General features: G+C 41.0%; 8 protein-coding genes across 8 annotated transcripts; 4 read left to right on the forward strand and 4 right to left on the reverse strand. All coding sequences in view use genetic code 12, as the record gives it.

Moving 5' to 3' along the window:
- Positions 1-385: 385 nt before the first annotated feature.
- Positions 386-1,765, forward strand: ARP9 (Actin-like protein ARP9 (Chromatin structure remodeling complex protein ARP9) (SWI/SNF complex component ARP9); the record flags this gene model as incomplete). Its single annotated transcript, XM_001382427.1, has 1 exon — positions 386-1,765. The coding sequence occupies one exon, from the start codon at positions 386-388 to the stop codon at positions 1,763-1,765; it is 1,380 nt and encodes a 459-aa protein (XP_001382464.1).
- An 816-nt stretch (positions 1,766-2,581) lies between these two features.
- Positions 2,582-4,801, forward strand: PICST_56005 (ATP dependent DNA ligase; the record flags this gene model as incomplete). Its single annotated transcript, XM_001382428.1, has 2 exons — positions 2,582-2,624; positions 2,685-4,801. The coding sequence occupies 2 exons, from the start codon at positions 2,582-2,584 to the stop codon at positions 4,799-4,801; spliced, it is 2,160 nt and encodes a 719-aa protein (XP_001382465.2).
- SCT1 (glycerol-3-phosphate O-acyltransferase (GPT1)) lies at positions 4,796-7,348 on the reverse strand. Its single transcript, XM_001382975.1, has 2 exons — positions 5,271-7,348; positions 4,796-5,234 (listed from the first exon to the last, which is right to left on the reverse strand). Exons 1-2 carry the CDS (start codon positions 7,300-7,302, stop codon positions 4,861-4,863), a joined length of 2,406 nt encoding a protein of 801 aa, XP_001383012.1. The 5' UTR covers positions 7,303-7,348; the 3' UTR covers positions 4,796-4,860.
- Positions 7,349-8,344: 996 nt separating this feature from the next.
- Positions 8,345-8,806, reverse strand: PICST_29827 (predicted protein; the record flags this gene model as incomplete). The annotated part of the gene is made up of 1 exon (XM_001382976.1): positions 8,345-8,806. The coding sequence occupies one exon, from the start codon at positions 8,804-8,806 to the stop codon at positions 8,345-8,347; it is 462 nt and encodes a 153-aa protein (XP_001383013.2).
- A 694-nt stretch (positions 8,807-9,500) lies between these two features.
- On the forward strand, positions 9,501-12,560 carry PICST_29828 (predicted protein; the record flags this gene model as incomplete). Its single annotated transcript, XM_001382429.1, has 1 exon — positions 9,501-12,560. One exon carries the CDS (start codon positions 9,501-9,503, stop codon positions 12,558-12,560), a length of 3,060 nt encoding a protein of 1,019 aa, XP_001382466.2.
- Positions 12,561-12,645: 85 nt separating this feature from the next.
- INO80 (DNA ATP-dependent helicase similar to Snf2p) lies at positions 12,646-16,692 on the reverse strand (the record flags this gene model as incomplete). The annotated part of the gene is made up of 3 exons (XM_001382977.1): positions 12,646-16,245; positions 16,333-16,545; positions 16,594-16,692. The coding sequence occupies 3 exons, from the start codon at positions 16,690-16,692 to the stop codon at positions 12,748-12,750; spliced, it is 3,810 nt and encodes a 1,269-aa protein (XP_001383014.2).
- A 1,527-nt stretch (positions 16,693-18,219) lies between these two features.
- Positions 18,220-18,543, forward strand: PICST_56142 (predicted protein; the record flags this gene model as incomplete). The annotated part of the gene is made up of 1 exon (XM_001382430.1): positions 18,220-18,543. The coding sequence occupies one exon, from the start codon at positions 18,220-18,222 to the stop codon at positions 18,541-18,543; it is 324 nt and encodes a 107-aa protein (XP_001382467.1).
- A 2,159-nt stretch (positions 18,544-20,702) lies between these two features.
- On the reverse strand, positions 20,703-21,484 carry PICST_82366 (40S ribosomal protein S3). Its single transcript, XM_001382978.1, has one exon. The coding sequence runs from the start codon at positions 21,473-21,475 to the stop codon at positions 20,747-20,749; it is 729 nt and encodes a 242-aa protein (XP_001383015.1). The 5' UTR covers positions 21,476-21,484; the 3' UTR covers positions 20,703-20,746.
- Between the last annotated feature and the right edge of the window lie 254 nt (positions 21,485-21,738).

The raw sequence follows: 21,738 nt of genomic DNA on the forward strand, positions 1-21,738 counted from the left end.
AATTTGAGAAAGAAAATTCTATCTTTATAGAGGTTGGTTCCACAGTTTTGTATTCTAAAGTTGTGATTAACTGAGAAGGAATAGACATTTTTCAGATTTTTTGAAAATTTACATAAAAAACAAAAACTCTGGTATTCAACTCTTTCACAAGGAAGAAGATAGAATATATATCTAGCCGTTGCAAGCTCTTTTCTGCAAATCTATGGAGCCACTCTTCAGCTGATTACTTTGTACTGCTACAATTTGCAATCGTTTGTCGTGCACAGGCAACTTTTGGTGAACGAAAAATCAACTTTAGTATACGCATCTTTAAGTGAGCAACCTTTAATGAATACAAACAAGAATACTGAAACGTAGATTCAATTTCATACTTCTTTTATTCAAAATGCCATTGTACAAAGAAGAAAACTTCTTAGTGGTCCATCCCGGCTCTGAGCACACGTTGTTCTCATTTGGGTTGCAAGACTCCCTTGCTCCTCCACAATACAAGATTCCCTCGGTTGCTTACCAGAATCCCACCACCAAAGAATACAAGTCCAAACGTGACGAAAACGACACTGATTTCGTAGAAATCCACCCCATACACAACTCCAAAGTGGTGGACTTGCCTGCGTTCAACTACTTGTTGAAGATTATTTTGCAGAGTGTCATCACCAAAAATCCTATTGTTACCATCAACCAGATTCCTTTACTTCTTATAGTGCCTTCTTTGACGTGGTCCCGGTCAGATATCGAGTGTATCACCAAATACGTGATTGAATCCTTGGAGTTTACAGCGTTTAATATCCTTGACTTATCATTGTCGTCCACTTTCGGTGTGGGCTCATCCACAAATTCGGTCGTAGTAAATGTAGGTCACAACAACATCCAGGTCGTGCCTGTAGTCGGTTACCAGACCGTTAAATTCGCAGGCAAGTACTTGACGGGCGTAGGAGGCATCACATTGAACGAAGAAATAAAGAAAACTTTGCCCAACTTCACAGATGCACAAGTGGAAGACTTGAAGATATCTGGCATATACGAAGTTTTAACCGACCACGAGAGCTCGTTCTATTCGTTTGCCGACTTGGAATCCAAACAAGAGGACGATGAATTTGACGTAGCAAAAATCGTAGCGTCTGACGACAAAGGTGCCATAATCAACGGTGAAGTCGAAGATGAAAAACCCAATAAGGAACTTGAAAGGAATTTCTTTGTCGATTCCAAATCGGGCGAGAAAATATACGTAGGCAAGGAAAGATTCCAAAGTGCAGCCAAGTTGGTTGAAGTGGTGACTGATGCCATATACAACTCGTTGGCATTGATACCGGACTTTGAAAAAAGACAAGATTGCTACGATAACATCATTCTTGTAGGCTCGACATTCAAGATTCCTGGCTTGAAGGAGGCTGTGCTAGTCAGATTATCAGAAAAGTATCTTATCAGTGAACCCGGTGAATCAACAGGATCTGCAAAGGACTCCAATGGTATCAATGTCACTCTTGCCAGGTACCAACAGGCAGAGGATTCTGTGGACGGCGAGACAAACTCCAACTTGGCTCAAGTTCCAAGTGCCATTAAGCTTGCCAAGTATCCTGACTATTTCCCGGAATGGAAGAAGCCTAAAGAAAGAGGTGGATCGTGGGAAGATGTTTTCTTCTTGGGAGGAGAGATCTATTCCAAGCAGATCTTTTCGAACAATTCCAACCACGGCCGTGAGTTGTTTATTGACAGTGAGGTTTACGAAGAAAGAGGGCCTCAGAGTATCTGGGATGTTACTATTTAGCATTCTTTCTTAAAAGTTAGACTATTGTACTTTAGTTTCTATATAGATGTTTCACGCTTCTCACATGTACTGTTATTGGCTAAAATGGCCCGCAAATATATAAAAAATGTAGCGAAGTTGTAGTTACTCAAGTAACGAATCTTGTTAAATAGAATCTTGGTTGCTTGTGAAGAAGCCAACTACTGTTTCTAGACCCAGGGTGTTACATTGTCGGATACTTCAAACAAAAAGTGTGCTTGCTGCGAAATATTCTTTGGTTTCTAGTTGATTAAAAATACATCACGATTAAGTCAAATCTTGTAAATACTATTTCTGCCTCTTGTACATATGGATAGTTCTTATATAAATTTAAAAATGTAAGAATGTTGCCTGACTCTACGAAATAAGACTTCGTACTTGGATGGATGCAAAATGCATTTGAACCTGCATGTGTAGCTTGCATATACAAATTGGTTGCAAAGGACAATTACTTAAGATTCTACTTGACAATGTCCTTTCCCATCTGCTTTCACTTCCAAATAAGGAGAGAAGTTAGTTTCACAACACAAGCGGTTCTGTTTACAAAATTGTCACGTCAGTCCCGTTTGCCCAAAATCACATATTGTAATGAAGTAGAACCAATATGTGTGTAGCGCTACCAATATAATACGCGATAATTCTCAAACGCGTATTTGGAGAGCGAAAGAGATGGATAGAAACTCCACTATTTCCACAAAGCTGCCTCAGTTAATGTTGAGGAGTTTGCTTTTCCTTAGACCTGTTCCTATCTCGACTCCTAGACTCATTTGCTATCCATTGGTAGGACTGTATTTTAAAATGGCCCCTCGTCAACAGAGCATTGGAAGATTCTTTGGATCTGGTGCTACATTGAAGAGAGCACGCGAGGGCGATACTGAAGGAATAAAAAAGCCCAAAACAGCAATGTCAGTTGACCTGTTGTTATCTCAGACTGTCAATAAGCTGCCTAAAAACCAAAAATCAGAATCTCTTACCGATGAACAAAACAAAAGAGAAGCTTTCCAAGTATCTCAGCAAGAGTCCGAAAAAGATCAGGAACAGAAGCCGGATACGGATCCAAGCGAAAGTGAGCCTGAAAAGGACAAAACAGAAGAAATAAAAGAAGCATCGGAGTTGATAAAGTTGTCAGAGAAAGAACATGAAAAACATGTGGGAGAGAAGCTTTCAGCCAAAATCCCCTACTCTAAGTTGACAGATGTTTTGGACAAGATTGAAGCTGAATCTTCAAGATTGAAAATAACAGCCATCGTCTCTGAATTTTTCCTAGAAATCTTGAAGCAATCGACTGTGGATAAACTTGTAAAGATTGTGTATTTGTTCATCAACAGATTGGGGCCAGACTATGAGCCAGACTTAGAGCTTGGTCTTGGTGAAACTATCTTGATCAAGGCTATCAGCGAATGTTACGGAAGACCTAGCACCAAAATCAAGAAGGATTATCAAGAAGTTGGTGATCTTGGCTTAGTCGCTCAGAAATCAAGATCTGGACAACCCACCATGTTCAAACCAGCACCCTTAGATGTAGACCAGGTGTTTGAAAACCTTACAAAGATTGCCAAATCCACTGGTAAGGATTCGCAGGCTAAGAAGATCTCGTTAATCAACAAAATGTTGACCGCATGTAATGCCAAATCTTCTGAAGCTAAATTCTTGATTAGATCTTTGGAGGGTAAGTTGAGAATCGGTCTTGCCGAAAAGACAGTATTGATTGGTCTTGCTCAAGCTTTTGTCAACTATGAAGCAAAAGACTCCAAGAGAATAAACCCAGAAAAGTTGACTCAATCTGAAGATGTAGTTAGAGAAGCATTTTCTCAAATCCCAAACTACGAGATATTGATAAGAAACGCATACGAGTATGGCATTTTCAACTTGTTAGACCATTGCCAATTAACGCCTGGAATACCTCTCAAGCCGATGTTGGCCAAGCCTACAAAGTCTATTAGTGAAGTCTTGGATCGGTTCCAAGGAGAGGAGTTCACATGTGAGTATAAGTACGATGGCGAAAGAGCTCAGGTACATCTTTTACATGATGGCACTGTAAGAATCTACTCTAGAAATTCTGAGGATATGTCCGAAAGATACCCTGATTTGATTTCTATCATGAAAGATTTCATAAAGACACAAGAGGGTCAGGCTCCATCCATGATATTGGACTGTGAGGCTGTGGCCTGGGACAGAGTTGCTAACAAGATTTTGCCCTTCCAAGTATTATCTACACGTAAACGTAAAGATGTTGATGAAAAAGATATTACTGTACATATTTGTTTGTTTGCATTCGACATTCTTTATTTTGATAATGAACCTTTAATTACAAAGTCCTTGAAAGAAAGAAGACAGGTCATGGAAGAGAACTTGACGCCAATGGACGGCAAGTTCCAATTTGCAACTGCAAAAAACTCCTCTAACCTTGATGAATTACAGCAATTCCTTGATCAATCTGTTAAAGACTCTTGTGAAGGCTTAATGGTGAAGATGCTTAATGGTAAGGAATCTTACTACGAGCCTTCCAAGAGATCTAGAAATTGGTTGAAACTTAAGAAAGATTACTTGGCGGGAGTTGGCGATTCGTTAGATTTGGTCGTTATTGGAGCTTATATTGGAAGAGGCAAACGTACTGGAAATTATGGTGGTTTCTTATTGGCTTCTTATAACCAGGATACAGGCGAATATGAAACGACTTGTAAGATTGGTACTGGGTTTTCTGACGAAGATTTGGCTTCTCTTCATACGAAATTGAAGCCTACTGAAATTTCTGTCCCCAAGCCGTATTATGTTTATGATACCACGAATTCCAACGCAAAGCCTGATGTCTGGTTCGAACCAACCACGATCTTTGAGGTCTTGACAGCAGACTTGTCGTTGAGTCCAATCTACAAGGCAGCTCATCAGGAATACGGAAAGGGTATTTCCTTGAGATTTCCTCGTTTCCTTAGAATCAGAGACGATAAAGGCATTGAGGACGCTACAAGTTCAACACAAGTGTCTGAATTCTACGAGAGGCAGGCCAGTGTTAATTAGGTATAATCTGTATTTAAAAATGTATTATAGAATCTACTAAATAGCGTAGGTCTAGGTGGTTAGTGTTTGTCAGTTCCTCTATTTTCTCTCAATCTGCTCTTTATCTTATCAGAGAGGTTCATCTTCCTTGGTTCGACCTTTGAAGAAAAGTTGAATTCCATTTGGTCGCTGGATACTTGTCTTGATAGGTTGGATGGACGTAAATGAGGCTGGTCAATTTGTGTGTGTCTATAATCATCATATATGGATGCAGTAGAGTTCCTTGTTGAATTTACTGTAGATGGCAATGCAGATTGTTGTTCAAGAATAAGGTCTGGATTCTTGATATTGTGATGTAACTGATAATCAGAAAACATGGGGATGTTAGTTAAAGAATTATCAGAATTCATTAAAGAAATACCGTCTGAGACTGACGAAGATCTTGTGGAGAGTTCTCCATGGCTGTCATCAGGAGTGCCAGTAGAAGCACTGACTTCAAATTCATGAACGGATTCAGCCTCTTTCTTAGCCTTCTTAGCGTCTTTACGCTTTCTGAGTCTTCGGTTCTTCAACTCTTCTGTCTTTCTGTCTTCTTCTTCATCACTGTCAATATAATTAACACCTTCCTTCATATTCAATTGTTCTTTGATCTCCAACAAGTTGAAATCCTTTGGATACAACTGTGGACCAAAAGTGTTAACCAATTCTGTAATATCTTCACTCAATTCATTTCTTGCCTTCTTCAATTCCTTAACCGAAGAGCCTGAAGTAATGGAAAGATAAAGTGGACGGATAGACTTTAACAAATCTAAGCCTTGCTCTCCTGTTATCAATGCCGAGTAAGTGACAAGAACACCGCACATGTAGATGAAAATCCAAACAAGAACTAATCTATGATTTTGCAAAATGTCATTTTTGTAACAATACCAAGTACCAATAAATGCATAGAAGCTGTAGACAACAGGAGCTAAACCCATTCCAATAAGAATCTTCCAGGTAGCAACAACGTCATTAGCGTTGATCTTGACGGTGGATGCGGCCAACGCTTGCTTAGCCTTCTTCTTCGAGATAAGCTTAGAAGTCAAGAAAACAGGGGAAAACAAGATGGCACCAGGTAAAGCCAATATGAAAAAGAAAAACAATTTAACAATTCTGTAGATAAGGACAGGGACCATTCTCAACTTGTTCGATTCATCACATTCTTCAACATGGTGATCAGGTAAATACAAGTGCTTCAACATCTGGTTGTAGTTCAAGATCTTTTCTTTCACTTCTTGCACTTTAGGTTCAGACTGGAAGTGTTGGTATCCTTGCACCAATCTTCTATTCATTTCAACAACCAAAGGTAATGGCAAGTGTTGAGCAAAATTTCCGGCGTACAATCTTCTGGCAGCTTGAATAACCATCAAAGTTTCGTAGTTGTCACAAGTAACTGTGACCGACTTCAAACCAGTCTGGATTAAGTCCAACAATTCTTTGACCGATTCACGGTTGGTCTCGGGATTAGAGTACTTCTTAACCATTTCCTTGGGGATTTCTATGGGGTTTCCGAACTCTATAACAGCTCTCGATCTAAACTTATGAGCGTTAAAGTAGTTCATACCACAAGGAACAATGGTAACATTACAATTAGGATCGTTGCTCATAGCACCAAGAGCCATGATGGCAACACCTGCTTTCAATGGAAGCAAATTGGTTCTATCATGAGAGCCGCCTTCTGGGAAGATACCAATACATCCACCATCAGATAAATGGTCGAAGACCAACTGGTACACTTGCTTTTGATCAATCTTGTCGGCCCTTTTGTAAGAGGTACCCTGAGAGAGTAAACTATTGATCTTTTCTGTGTTCTTGAACTCCTTTCTGATAACTAACTCGGTGTCTGAAATGATTTCCGTGATTTCCGAAGCACCAAGAGATTGAGGCAAAGCGATCAATCCCTTGACTGTACACTCGGTGGTAAACTTGGTACCCTTACCAGTGACTTTCAAAGGGCTGTTCTTGAAATCAACGTAGATTTTACCGGTACCCTTAGTCAAGGTGTCCTGGGCTCTGACGACTGGAATAGCCAACTGGCATTTGGCCAAGTGACCAATGAAAGCCTGTCTATAAGATTTTTCGGCAATCAAGAACGAGATTCTTCTTTGCGATTCACGCTTGACTTGGTTCATGAGAATGATGGGATCAACGAATTGATTTGCATGCGGAGCTGCTACGAAGATTACGGGCCCGGACTTGGGCAATCTGAAGGCACCACGGGGTCTGATCTCTCTGAAGAAACAGTCGAAAATGACGGAAAGCAACCATAACATGACATCATATATGGCAAGGATGTACCATTCTGGTTTCTTGTAGACAATAGCTGTTTTCTTAGTTCTGGTGCTTTGTTTGGCGGAATCGCCGTTCTGAGCGTTGATTCTGGCTCCTTGGGGATGGCCCTTCACTTTTTGCAAGTCATCGCCGGCCCCAACTGCGATGCTGACACTGTTTGGAAGCTTCTCAGCCGCGGCTCCTGTGGACATTGGTCGGGTTTTGGTGGGATACTCCCAGGCTCTGAGGTCGTTTTCTATATGTGAAATCAAACGCTATATGAACCGGATTCTTCTACATAAAATATATGGGAGTTTATTGCTCAGGCGAAGTTTGTGGGATGGTTAGTGCAGGTCTGAGATCTTTTTTTGTTGTACATGCAGTACATGCATTAGAAGGAAGTGTTGGGCGGTTGTCATTTGGGATGTGTTAAGACATCCAGACGCTCTAGTAGCTGTGTGGCAGCCACTATATCGGGGAAAGGAGGAGAAAGAGGAGCAAAATAATTGGCACAGATTGGACTAGCCTTCGTAATAGTTCAATGGCGGAAATTTGGTCCGAAAATCGTGAAAATTGCAGCTTGTATAATCCTGGAGATAGGAAGATTTATTTACCATATTTTTTCGCTGTAGATATTTTTGCAATTGTACGATTGTACGATTTTCCTAACAGGTTACAGTGAACGGAACCAATCGGAACCGAGATAGCCTCATGATTGTACTCTAACAACTCGAGAATAGAACGCCGGCAGCTGTCCATTGTGGGAGAGTTGGTCATTTGGTAAGGTGTTCAGACCGGAATTTAGAGGATTTAACTTCAATTGTGGGGGAGATGAGCAAAGATGGAGAAGGAATTAACGGTTGCAGCAGCAGGTACCGGAGTACGTCACCAGAACAGAATTGTTGGGAAATGAATACTGCAGTGACTGTAGAGGAAGTCAACTCGAGTGTCTAGACGTTATTATCTCAATTGCCCACTTGCTTCTCGCTCACTCGTCACAGTGGCTTATATTAGTGCGGTTGCAAAATCATCCTATTTTAGTTCCATCTCTGTCTTTGCTTACAAACAGAGTTCGTCTACAGCGATATAGAAAGGGAATTCGTATTTTAATAATAGATAGTGTAGTCTCGTATGCTTCATTGCCACGTTATTGTGCCGTCGTGTCATTTGTCTTTTTGTTCGTTTCGTCGTTGTATTTCCAGGTGCTCCATTAACTGAGTATTTGCATCTGGCGTGTTTTTTTGCCATAGACCTTCAACTGTCCTCTGAAGGTCTCTGAGGGAAAAATCGTCTTTCTGGCTGTTCCATATGTGTAGAAGGATATGGCGGAGGACGGTCGTCGTAGTATATGGGCGGGAGAGCGGATATTGCTATGTGGTCCGAAGAAATAGACTCGCTTCGATCATGAGTCGGTTCAAGGGTCGATGGATCTGTGATTTCCGCCAAATGAAGCTGATGTGTTTGCAGTTGTTGAGCTTGCTGGCTCGAAGTAATTGCAAAGCGACTTGGAATTCTTCTCAACGGCCTGTTTCGTGTTGGCTGTTTGTGCTTGATCTTGTTTAATTCCCTGATTCTCCTGGTGTGAATTCTTAGTACGATGGTGACCACAATAGCTGCGAAAACCACTGCGAGGACGAACTTGAGCCATTTGAGATGTTGCGGTGCTTCATCGTCGTCCTCTCTTTTGACAAGAATTGATATTGGTATTACCGCCATTGGCACTTTTTGCAATTACTAAAAAAACGAATTTGCAGGTTCCAGATACAATAAATTTTAGCCACTATTCAGGAGAAGGTTACTCCATCTTTTATCATATGCAACCGGATATATCTCGCACGTGATCGAGACCATACAGGTACAACAAAAAATGATCTAATCAAAACATAACTATTTTGTTAGTTAGCAGCAAATTCAAGAACTATTTCTCGTAGAATAGCAGGCTAGAACGACTGCTGCGATTGTTTGGCTTGTTCAGAGATTAGCAGTTGAGTTTTTCAATCTCATTTTGATCTTGTAGACGAATCTGTTCGGATCACACAGTACAGGTCGTCTATTTTCCGCTAACAAGGTCTACAAAAAGACATACAGAAGTCTGATACAAAAAAAATCGCTGTCGTTTGATCCTAGTATTTCATATTCATTGTTATTGTCATCATTCATTGTCTTCATTATCATAGACTCTTGTGGTCATAATTGATACACGTTAATTCACTTCATTAATCTTCCTATTTAATACTTAAGTGCTCACCAATAGGTGGTAACCATTCAATTCACAACCAACGATAAGGCTCATCATCGTGCCTAACACGTTCATCTTGATACTCACATTCGTCCTGGAAGTAGAATTCTGTACTTTTACCTTTACTGATAGCCAGCTGTAACTTTTCATCAAATATCTTCCAATGCACTCATGAACTTCGACAGATTGAACCCTCTCTCAAGCTACTTGGCCAGCTATGGCGGATATGGAACGCCAAGTGAGCCGAATCCCAAGCATCAAGAACCTTCAAAAGCTCTGGCAGCCTCGAATATTTCATCTCAACTAAGTCATTTTACACAGATGGCAACGTCCCAATTGAGCCATATCCCACTTCTTTCATCTCATAATCAGCAGAATGCATTGTCGATTCCTCCGCCGCCAGAAATCAGCGACTGGGGTATAGAAGAGTCTGTATCATCACCGTCAATGTCGAACCATAACTTCTTCCAGAATCAGCTACAACCCTTGCATTCTATCAGTCTGAACTTTGATGATGACATTAAGCCTTACAATCCTCATGTACCGCATCCACGAACATTTAACCAACTGCATCAGCTCTATCAAGCTTACGAAAATTACGAAACTAATAGCCAAAACTACGACAACAACAATCATAGTAATAATAATAACAACTATGGCTCTATTTATAACACTGCATACTACCAACAACCAGGAGAACCGGATTTCTCCGACTATTATCACCAGTATATACCATCGCCCTTACATCCAACAACTGAAAACCTCTCGAAGTATATTCACAAATACTTGTCGCTTCATGGCATCGAAAGAACGTTCTGGGAGAAATTCAAATATGGCTTGGTTGTGTCTAATCTATTGGACGACACCATGATTCTCTCCAAAAGCGAACAGGCACTCTCAAATCTCAAAGACACAATTGAAGCTGAAAAGATTGAGCGCAAGAGCTTTCCACTAGTAAATACCTTGAATTGTGATGGCACTCAGCTTCGTGTTTTGGAAAAATCGTACAGTCTTCACTACTCAAGGAACTATGGGAATTTAAACAATGTCATCATCATTATTAACTTGATTATCTTCTTGATGAAACAAGAGCAGAGAAGGCACTTGAATTATTCTGCAACCATGTCGTATTCAAACCGGATGAAGATGTTCAAGATCTTATTGATTATTTCGACCAAGTTGATTAAGTTCAATCGATTCAAGCTTTTGGTGATGTCGCAGCTGAATTTGTCATATTTGAATAGCTTTCTACTTCTGAACTATTCTATTAACAAGAAGCTAATCCAAAAGTTGATCATCTTGAAGGAGTTGGATGTTTACTATTACGTTAATCGTAATAAGGACGAAGCGAATCATGATAGTAAATCCCGAGAAGTTTACAAAAGTTCTTTGAGAGAACATCTTGCAAACACATTACATTTTTTGAACCTTAATCTAAGAACTTCCATAGCGAGATTATTGCCCAATTTGAATGGGGATTTATTTGAGCAGTATTGCAACCTAAACAATATTGATATTTTGTTATTGCAAGAAGACTATCGAGATGGGGATGAGGAAGAATTAAATGGAATGGATAGCCCAGTCAGTTCTTCCAAGGAAAAAAATAGCCTCGATGAAATTGTATTCAATATGAATAAATTTAATCAGCTAAGGAAGCTTTTCATTTGTCAACTACTCACCATTAATGAATCATCGGTAAAGAAAAACTTTTTTATCTACAAACTTATGGATCAATTCCCACCTATCAAAACTGAGGATTGGGAGCGTGATGACGACATCACGGCTTTCAACAATATTGCTAAACTAGGCTTTATCAGACAAGTCCTTCATGACCACAATAAAATCACTAATAGCTTTGTATTATTATTTAATCACTTTGATGATATTCACAATAACGATTCAGCTGCAGTTGAGGTGAACACAAGATTTAATATTTCCCATGAAAACCAAGATATTCTAGCTGTGAGAGCCAACAGGAATTCCAAAGAAAAACAGGCAGTTGAAAACTCTAATGAAATGGAGAACACCGATAAATATCTTGAATCATTAATTGGGAAAGTAATCAAGCTTGGCACTAATTTAAAGTATTTCCAATCGTATAATCGATCTACAAAGTCGATTACCAATGTGGATGAGTTTAACGAAAAGTTAATGATTTTTAATCAGTTCGAAGATGATATTCAATCCATAAAGGAAATGTACCATTTAAATGCCAAAGAACTCAGCGATATAGATGGATGGACGGGACGGCACGCTTCTCCAGCAGATTCAAATGGTACTAGTACGTCGCCACGGATTCCATCTAGAGCCAATAAAGGTGAATTCAATTTGAAGACTTTCCATACTTCTTCCATTAAGAAACGGTATTCGTTACCGTCTTCTGTGACGCCCTTGAAAATTCCTCTTGGAAGTCCTGTTACGCCCAGAACAAGTGTAGTTGACAGCGACAGAGTATTATCTCCTGAAGGAACATCAGGAAAGAAATATAAACGGTTATCAACTGGACTTCAATTAGGATTATTAACTGTATTTGAGGATCCTAAACAACTGAACAATGAAGTTAGACGGAATAGCGCAGAAAGCAGAAGGTCGTCCACAGTATCTGCATCTCGTCGGTCTTCAGGACAAACTAAGACCCAAGTTAAAGGTAATGGAAATGTTGGTGTTTCTTATGACGACAACTATGTCAACATTCTTCCTCCTACTAGTTACGAAACGTACAATCAAGACGCCCTAGACCAGCTATCAAACAGCAAGAAGTATAATATAACTAGAAACTCCAACCGGTTTTCGCTAAACTCGGTGAATTCTAACATCAGTGGCTTGACTGATTTGATCAGCTCTACACATATCACTTCCTACGATGAGGAAGACGTTCAAGACGGCTTGATTAATGATTCAATAAGAGATAAAAGTTCCCTGCAAATTTCAAAAGAAGAACTCAAACTCAAATTGGAAGAAAGTTTCAACAGAATCTACAACTTAGAAAGCGAGAATAAGTTGTTGAAGTTGAACAAAAACACAACGAACTCAGATCACGACACTGTCAAATTTGACAATGCTTCCATGAATGAGCATCTGGAGACTTCGGTAGAAAATAGAGCGTCTCAAGATAGCTCTAATGAATTCGAGGATTCTGGTTTGGCAAAGCCGTTTTTGACTGAATTAGAACAAAGCTTGTCTTCACACCATGGTATTCAAGCAGCCATTTCTGAGTCAGAAATTACATGACAGGATAATAGAATCTCTGTAGTGAATTTCTGTTACAACTTCAGCATAATGCTATGTATTATAGCGTTACATGCACTGTTAATTTATTACTATTTATTCATTTCTTAATAATACTTCTATTTATACACCACTAATAGTTAGATCTATTTAATGTACACAAGAGACCTCATTATGTCAATTGAAACCCCTAAAGAGCAGGAGTGGCATTTCCAGAGAAAGAACCTTCACCTTCGTGATACAACTCCTCTAACTTCTTGCTAGACAAAGCATCCTCGGCAGTGACGGTCTTTCTCTTCTTCTTAGACTGTCCGTTCTCAGGAGCTGGGGTAGACGCGATAGAACTTGCTACCAGCTTCTCTGAACTATCGTCATTATCCTCTCCAAGTAACAAGAAGGCAACGTCTTTCTTTTTGTTAGCAGCTTCTTCTTTCTTAGAGGGCAACGCTGCTCTGCCTTCCATGACCACTTGTTGTACCTGTTCCTTCTGCTTAGCACGATCTCTCATTCTTTCTTCGATTGTTCCTCTGGTGAGCAATCTGTACACTGTCACTTGACGAGTCTGGCCCAATCTATGGGCCCTGTCCATCGCTTGAGAGTCAATGGTAGGATTCCAATCAGAGTCATAGAAGATGACTGTGTCTGCAGCTGTCAAATTGATTCCCAAACCACCAGCTCTTGTGGAAAGCAAGAAAATGAATATTTCCGGTTTGGTTTGCCAGTCGTGCACCAAATCACGACGATCGTCCAATTTGGAAGAACCGTCCAATCTAATGTACTTGTGCTGCCTGTAGGTGAGGTACTCTTCCATCAAATCCATCATTCTGGTCATCTGGAAGTAGATCAACACTCTATGATCGTTCTGCTTCAATTCGACTAACAACTCATCCAATTTGGCCAACTTACCAGCCTCGGTAATGAATCTATTCATTGAAGGCATTCGGATGTTGGAGTAGTCAATCTTCTTACTAATAGACGAAGGCAACAAACTAGACTTGGGAAACTCTGGGACTGGTACATTGTGTTTCAACAACTCGTATTCGTTATTCAACGATAACGGCATCAAACTAGCTCTCACTTTGGTATCAAACAAGACGTTTTCAATCTTCTGTGGGAAAGAAACCGAGCTACAAAGTGCGGTTATAGGTGTGGCACAAGCAATAGGTTCCGCAGCTGGATCAATATTGTTTATGTACATATCCTCGTAAACACGTTGCTGGATAGAAAAGAGTTCCTTCACATCGGAAGCATTCATCTTATGAATGATGTCGTTATTATGTTCTACAATAAGCAACAGTTTCAGTGTTGGAATGAAATCGCCGTCATATACCTGATTGAAGCGATTTATCCCATCATAGTTTATGTCTGAGTACTCTTTGCGCTCAATGGCTCTCTCAATGACGTTTTGATATGCCTTTCTCTTCAACTCACGTGGCGAATGATCCACGAATCTCAACCATCCAAACGTGTCATTGTTGCCGTTGTCGATATTGTCGGCATTGTATATGCTGAAAGTCTCAAAGATCTTCTGCTTAGAACCTATGCTGTTATTGAACGTAGGTGTCAACAACTCATCGTATACTAAACGGGGAAAGTTGTACTTGATCAAGTTTTCAGAGGTGTACGCCATTTCTAAGTCGTTTCCTTCCCTCATGAACGAACTGGTTTCAGCAAATCTGCCAAACGAGAAACTCAGCTTGACGTCTGCTCTTTCAAACAAATCAGGATGGTTACAAACTTTTCTGAATTGCATAACCAAGTTGATCAAACTGGTGGCGTCGTCGTTGTTGCTATTTGCCGAATCTAACAAATCCATTATGGATATTTGCGAACGCAACATCTGGTAGTACCTTTTTTGTCGGTTGGTCAAGTCACAGAAAATATCAATTTCGACCTTGTCACCAAGCTCGCTCTGGACATTTTTCTTAATTCTTCTCAACATGAACGGCTTCAAGATAACATGCAAACGGCGCAACTGCTGTTCATCCAAGTTGGTATTGGACTGTGCATGGCTCTCGATATCCTTCGAGAACCAGTCAGAGAATTCATCGTGTGAATCGAAAAGAGAAGGCATGATAAAGTGAAGCAACGCCCACAACTCTTGCATTGAGTTCTGGATAGGTGTACCAGTTAACAACAATCTGTTCCTACAACTGAAAGACAACAAAGACTTCCATCTGGAGGATTGTGAAGACTTGATAGCCTGTGCTTCATCAAGAATCATGTATTGCCATTTCATCTTCTGGAAATATGCAGCATCCTGAACGACCAATTGGTAAGAAGTAACCAATACATGAAATGGAGCATCCTTTCCGTATCTGAAGCTCTTTCTATCCCAGAACTTTCTTAAGACCTTACGATCCTTTGCGTTACCCCAATAGGGCAAGACCTTGAAGTCAGGAACAAATCTGGTGATCTCTTGCTGCCAGTTGTGTAATGTAGAAGCAGGGGTTACAACTAAAAAGGGACCCCAGATATTGTGAGTCTCGGCTAAATAGGAAAGAACAGAGATACTCTGGACTGTTTTACCAAGACCCATCTCATCTGCCAATATACCGTTGATACCCTGCTCATACAAATTGGCCAACCAGTTCAAACCCTTGATCTGGTACTCCTTGAGCGTGCACTTCAACATCTTCGGTTGTTCTATGGAAATGTCTCCCATCAACGTTGGATTCTGGAAATTCATTTCTTCACCGTTAGTGTCAGGATTCTTCAACGGATCTTCGTTAAATTGTTTAGCTTTATTTTGGGCAGCACTGAGAGCATTTTGTGCGTTGGCAGCAGCTGCCTTATTCAAGGCTTCCTCGTCATCGTTATCGAAGTCAAGGGAGTCAATATCGTGCTTTTTACTTCCATCTACGCCCACATACTTATCGTAGTTGCTATCCGTCTTAAGACTCCTGATATTCGGATCAGAATCAATCCCTTCGATCTCGTCTGTCTTGATCTTTTTCCCAATAAAATGGGAGTACAATTCTGTCTGGGTAATCAAGAAATTCAACTTTCTCAGTTGTCGCTTGGCTTCTCTTTCTTCCTCTTCCTTTTTAGCTCTATCGATTAATTCTTTTTCGTGTTTTTTACGCAATTCACGCTCGATTCTCTCGTTCCGTTTCCAGAAGTTGAACATTTCTCTCATTGCTCTTCTGGCCTTAGTTGTGAGATCTTTCTGGTTCTTGTTGTTACGAAGCTGCCATCTCTTGGCTTCTCTGGCTGCGAGAATCGACGTCTTCTTGAGATTGATAAGTTTTGCTTGCGTAGCCTGTTGCATCAATCTCGACACCTTTGGCCCATCCTTTCTTGACATATCCTTCCAGATAGCCACATAGGTGTTGTCATACTGTTTTACAAGAGCCTTGAGTTCTTTAGAGTTGGTCTTATTGGTTTCCTCAGCACTGCCGGTATCCTTTTTGAGGGAGATCTTGATCTTGAGCTTGGTTCTGCCTTCGTCTTCATCGTCCTTACCCCTTCTATGTCTTTTAGTTGGTACATCTGGCGAATCCGTAGTTGTTCTCTTTGCTCTAGAGCTCTTTTTCGAAGCTCCCCTCACAGAAGGAGAAGCGCCAGCAGCCAGCGGTGTTCCCGAAGACGAGGGTTTCTTTCTGCGAGTTTTGGGCTCAATTTTGTTGACTTCTCTGGTGGAACCCCACTTGAACTCTTTGCCTCTGGTCGTATTGTGGTGGAGAGGCTTTGAGTAATCTAGGGGAGTCAAGTCTTTATTCTTGTTGGTGTCTGAGATTTTGTTATTTCTTGACGAGATGTCTTCTGCAACAACTCGGTCGATGTAGTTGTAGGACATGTCCGCTGTTTTCAATATCAAATTGTTGAGCTTGACTTCGTCAAAGACAAGAAGTCGTAATTCGTTAGCCAATGTAGCATCTCTATCCAACTGTGCCATGATACTGACTTGAGACTCGAATTTTGCTTTGTAGTCTGGATCGATTCCGTTTTCTTCAGAGCCATTCACGGCGTGAACGGAGGATGGAACCTTCAATATGGGCCCTATCACGTTGTCGAGGGGTTCCACATTTTCTACAGCAGACTTTCCGTTGAGGATCTCATGATCTTCATTCTTGACAAACGTATCCGGTGGAGGCGTGCTGCTCTCGTTGGAGAGCATGGACGAGATATTCATGGAAAGCTAATGGCAAATTTTGTGTGAAATGGAAAAACGTGAAAAATCCGGGCTGATCTAACTAATATGGTGTATCGATAATGGAAGATGAAGCAATGAATTACAACTTGTATATCTACCGCAACAAATATGATGGAAAGTGGCAAGGATCAGAATTGTGAGAATTACAAAAAAGTGGAAATGCCAGCTATCAATTTCACTTGGTCTTCAATAAATTCAATTCTCAATATCAAACCTTGGTTAATCTCAGGGAAATGATACTAGTGAGTGGATCGCGTCTCTACTTGATGAAATACTGGCTATTACAAGCAATGGTGTCCACGGGGAGGTGTTTGGACGTTGGGGCGATTCTGGCGACAAAATAAGAATGTGCAAAAGTCGTTCGTTGTGGAGTCGACAATTTGAAACGGGTCTCGCTCTTGCCAGTGTCCAATTTTTCGTCTGTCTCCATCCCGTTGGTTTGTGCTACCGAGATTTTCAGTGAGAGTGGTAGCGAGATTTTCGTGAGTTGGGCGATGCGGCTCGTGGTGGAGCACACGGAATGGGATGGTAGAGGAACGGATGCTGCCACTGTCTTGTAAGGTAGAGCTGGCATGGGCTACTTCTACAAATTGTAGGATTCTTGTATTGGTGGTATTGATATAATTGGTAAAGAGTTTAATAGGGGAGTATGGAAGACTGGAGATGTTGAAGACGGTTCAGATGAATACCAAAAATTGCAAGAGGAAGAATTGATGCTAGTAGAGCTCGAGAGATCAGAGAGGTTAAGTATAGTCTTTCAGATGTAGATCTAGAATTGTTGGTTGGAAATGGTTGGAAATGGTAGGAATTGGTAGAGATTGTAGAAATATGGTAGATTTAGTATGTACAGATAGAAGAACTTTCAGTTTCAGATAAACCTACAAAACCTAGTAGATATTGACACAATTATGGTCAGAGTCATCTCTTCTACAGTGCTACAATGGCCCAATGGTACAGCTTTGATTCTACAGAGTTCCAATATGAGAAAGGCTGCTAGATGGTAGAGTTCGGCCACTACGTACACAATTTTCTTTACACCCTAAATATCTGGCACAGAATTTGACCTAGTCAGAAATCACAAGTATCTAGGTAGCCCCAAACTTTGTACTAACCACCCTTCAATATCCAATCAGAAGCCACTGCCGAATCAACCACCGGAATATATATGAGATCATATGACTCTCGTCACGCCACCGCAGCCATTTAATCCACTTCACTAGGAATGCCGAGATTAGGCTGCGGGTCAAAAAACATCGCCAACTCCAGCAGGTGAAAATTCAACTCCTCCATTTAACTCCTGCTCCAAAGTGAAGAAAAATTGCCCGACTATTTTTCCAGTCACGAACTTCTGCTACACAGCTGGGTATTAATATCCATCTATCCGCTTTGTCTAGTCCTTTTTAAATCCTACAGCTGTACTTCTACGTCTTGTTTCGTATAGCTAGTCAGATTTCTATCCCATAGCTTATATCCGATATCTACGGTTCTCCACTTTTCTCTAACATTATGGAACATCCTGCCATCACACTCTCCGGACTCTGTGCCGTTGGTGGAGTCATGGGTTACGTCAAGAAGGGCTCCGTTCCTTCCATTGTAGCAGGGCTCACTTTCTCTGCTTTGTATGGCTCCGCTGCTTACTTGTTGAAGCAGAATGCTGATTGGGGCTTGGAATTGGCAGTGGGTACCTCGGCCACGTTGCTCTTGGCTGGACTCGGAAGAGCTATCCCTACTCAGTTCAAGAAGCCAGTCCCTTTGGCATTGGTTGTCTTGGGTGGTTTGTCTACTGGCTACTATGTCAAGAAATACAACGAGTTCTATCCGTTGTTCTAGGTGACGCGAAGATTATGGATATAGGAATTGAAGATTGTGGTCAAGATACATGTCACCTAAGAGAAGACTCTCTTAATTACGCTGGTCAATGAAAAATCAAGTGAAAGCCAAGTTCAAGAGAAATCAATTGAATAAAATTTTGGAAATTTTACGTGAGCCAAGAAGTCAAAATTGACATGTAAGAATCCACTTTTGACAAGATTACGGACCACAATCTATCGTACAGTTTCCAGAATCTACTATCTGTCCTTCTACCTCGGATCAATCTATGCCTAGTTATGCCGTGTATATAGCAATGTTTATGTTCCTGAATTTCAGTGTAGCTTATCTTCTTTTCCCATGTGCGATGCTGAATAATTGAAAATCTGAAACAGCTGGAAACAGGCAATTTATCAGTACTGAAAACAACCTAAACAGCAACCAACTACAGACGATGAAGATTGAGCTCTCCAATTACATGTTTTAAGGGAGGTTAATCTTAATGGATCCACTGCCAGCTTGTTGAAGCCCTTTCAATCAACTTCTTCATACTTCTACATGTCGTTTTCTAATTTAATGTTTTATTGGTATCTCTATAAATAATACTGAATAGATAAAATCATGTAACCCGAACTGAAAAATGCACTAACCCAAAAAATGTCATGTCGTGATCGTAACAAGTAGTAGACTCTCATGTCTAGTTCAACTCGATGGTAGACATGGATCTGGTAGAGATCAAGGTGGCATCCTCGTCGTTCTCCTTCTTTGCTTCCTCAACAATCAACAAAGGAGAAACGGCTCCTGGCAGGTATGTGGCGCTGACGGCTTCCACCTTGGGCGAAGAGACAGGCGAGACGTTTGGGATGACGAATGGTTCAGAAACCTCCGTAGATAAAGTCAAAAACTTTGGCATTGTATGTATCTGTGAACTGTAGAAGTTTATGCTAGTATTAAATACTATGCTGTGTGTTATGATTGTTTGGTAGGCTTTAGTCACTTAGAACTTGTACTAGTATAATCTTTCTCAAAGAAGTATATTAGTAAGATGCAAATATGTATTGTGGTCAAGAACAACAAAATGTCTTTCCTCTTCTCTCCGGGGGATGGACCTCCTTATATAGTTTTCAGATAGTCGCTGTGGATATTAACGTCCGTATGCCTCAGAAAAAAAAATTAAAAAAAAATTAGAGTCATGTCAAACTTATTGCTCAGCTAATATGGGGTACTCCGAAAATTTTCAGTCCGAGGGATATCTCCAGCGTGAAAAATTCCTCTCCTATTGCTGTGCGCTATTGCCGAAAAATGACAAGATGGCCAATGGCAGAATTGAGATGTTTGCCATTTGGAATCCTCAGAAAGTCAAGCTTATCTTTGCTCGTGTTTGTTACGCGGCCGCCCCTGATTACGACCGTATAAAGATCGGACTACCCGGTTGGTCTTGCGATAAAAGGAGAAAAGGAAGCTGCCATGGCAGAAACGGTTTTTGCGCTGGGTGAATGGAGATTGCCACGATGGGCAAGCGTTCCTGCACTTCCGGCCGGAGTTCTAGTACCGTAGCGCCGACGGCAGATAACAAAAAAATATAAGCCCACATGATTCAGTTCACAGGAGTTTAACCCAGGAGGGGAAGTAATAATAGTTACGTCACCAAGAGATAACCAGAATACGACTCAGATTAGTAAACAGGAGAGTCTCCACATTGGCCGCTTTGTGTGGCTGAATTTCTTCACAGCGGCTAATGGGAATTTGAAATCGACAAATCTCGCATTTTCAGCCCTTCTCGCAATTTCAGCTTTTGATCTCAGCATTTACGGTGAAAAATACCGGTAACAAGGTAGGGTCTTCAAATAATAGAAGCCAATGGTAGCGCAATTGTCGGCGTGGCCCACTCTTAATTACGGATGGGGTGGTTAGCCCATCGCTGGTCCATCTCGTCTTCCTCATATCCGTCTCATCGCCCTGCGTTTTCGCTGACTGATTCTGTGGCCCAATCCTATGATTCAGTAGTCATCGCTGCTGCACGACCTGCTCAAGTCCGAATATTATTGTTCGGGCGATCATTCGATCGGCAGTGCCTCGGCACTAAGAATACGGGTCACGTTCTGAGTCATGTGATTCTGAGGTTTGGATCACGTTAATGCGCACGTGAATTCACTTGTCTGTACTACTCTACGCCAATTCAAAGATATTAATTTATATTACAATCAAACTACAAACAAACATCTTAAGCAGTAGCTTCAGCAACTGGAGCTTCAGCTTCTGGTTGAGCCTTGTAGCTCTTGACAGTTGGAGCTGGGATGACTTCGTCTTCATCCTTGGCTTCAGAAATCTTGACAGCATCTGGCAAGGACTTTGGACCGAATCTGTTGGCAGCTGGGTCCTTCATGATCTTGACCTTGATACCCAAGACACCTTGTCTCATCAAGACGTGTCTGATGGCAATGTCGATGAAGTCCTTGGTTGGTTGACCAGAGTGGATCATGAAACCGTCAGAGTACTTCTGGGACTTGGCTCTGGCAGCTCTCAACTTACCGGAGATGACAACTTCAACACCCTTGGCACCAGCACCCATGGCGAATCTCAAGACACCGTAAGCAGCTCTTCTGATTGGCAAACCAGACAACAACTTGGCCTTCAAACCTTCGGCTTGGACAGCGGCAGACAAACCTCTTTCTTCAACTCTTTCGGCATAGATGACAATACCTTCTGGGGAGAGCTTGAATCTCTTGACCAACAAAGAGGTCAATTCGTGGATTCTTCTACCTTGTTCACCCAAAACACCTTGGGTGTTAGAAGCCTTGACAATGACTTCCAACTTGGTTGGGGTCTTTCTGACTTCAACACCAGCGTAACCTTGTTCAGCCAATTCTCTGGTGAAGAATTCGTTTAATTCGGCGTAGAAAACACCATCGGCGACGAGCTTTCTCTTCTTGGACAAAATAGCAGAAACCATGTTTGAAATATAGTTTGGATGAAGAAGAGTGGTAAGTATTGAAAGTATACAGCGAGAAAATTTTTTTCTATAGGCTTTCAGACTGAAAATTTTCACTTTGAACGCACACGACCTTTTTGAAGAGAATTTTTGTGAGCGAAAGGATATGGTTGTATGCAGGTTGATATTTGCACCCATTCCAATTTATGTACCTACGAGAATTGATATACCAGGTAAATAGATTCAATAGCAAATAGTGTGAACCACAGAAATAGGTAGCTATG

This window comes from Scheffersomyces stipitis, chromosome 2 (assembly GCF_000209165.1).
Source record: "Scheffersomyces stipitis CBS 6054 chromosome 2, complete sequence".
Classification (NCBI taxonomy): Eukaryota; Fungi; Ascomycota; class Pichiomycetes; order Serinales; family Debaryomycetaceae; genus Scheffersomyces; species Scheffersomyces stipitis.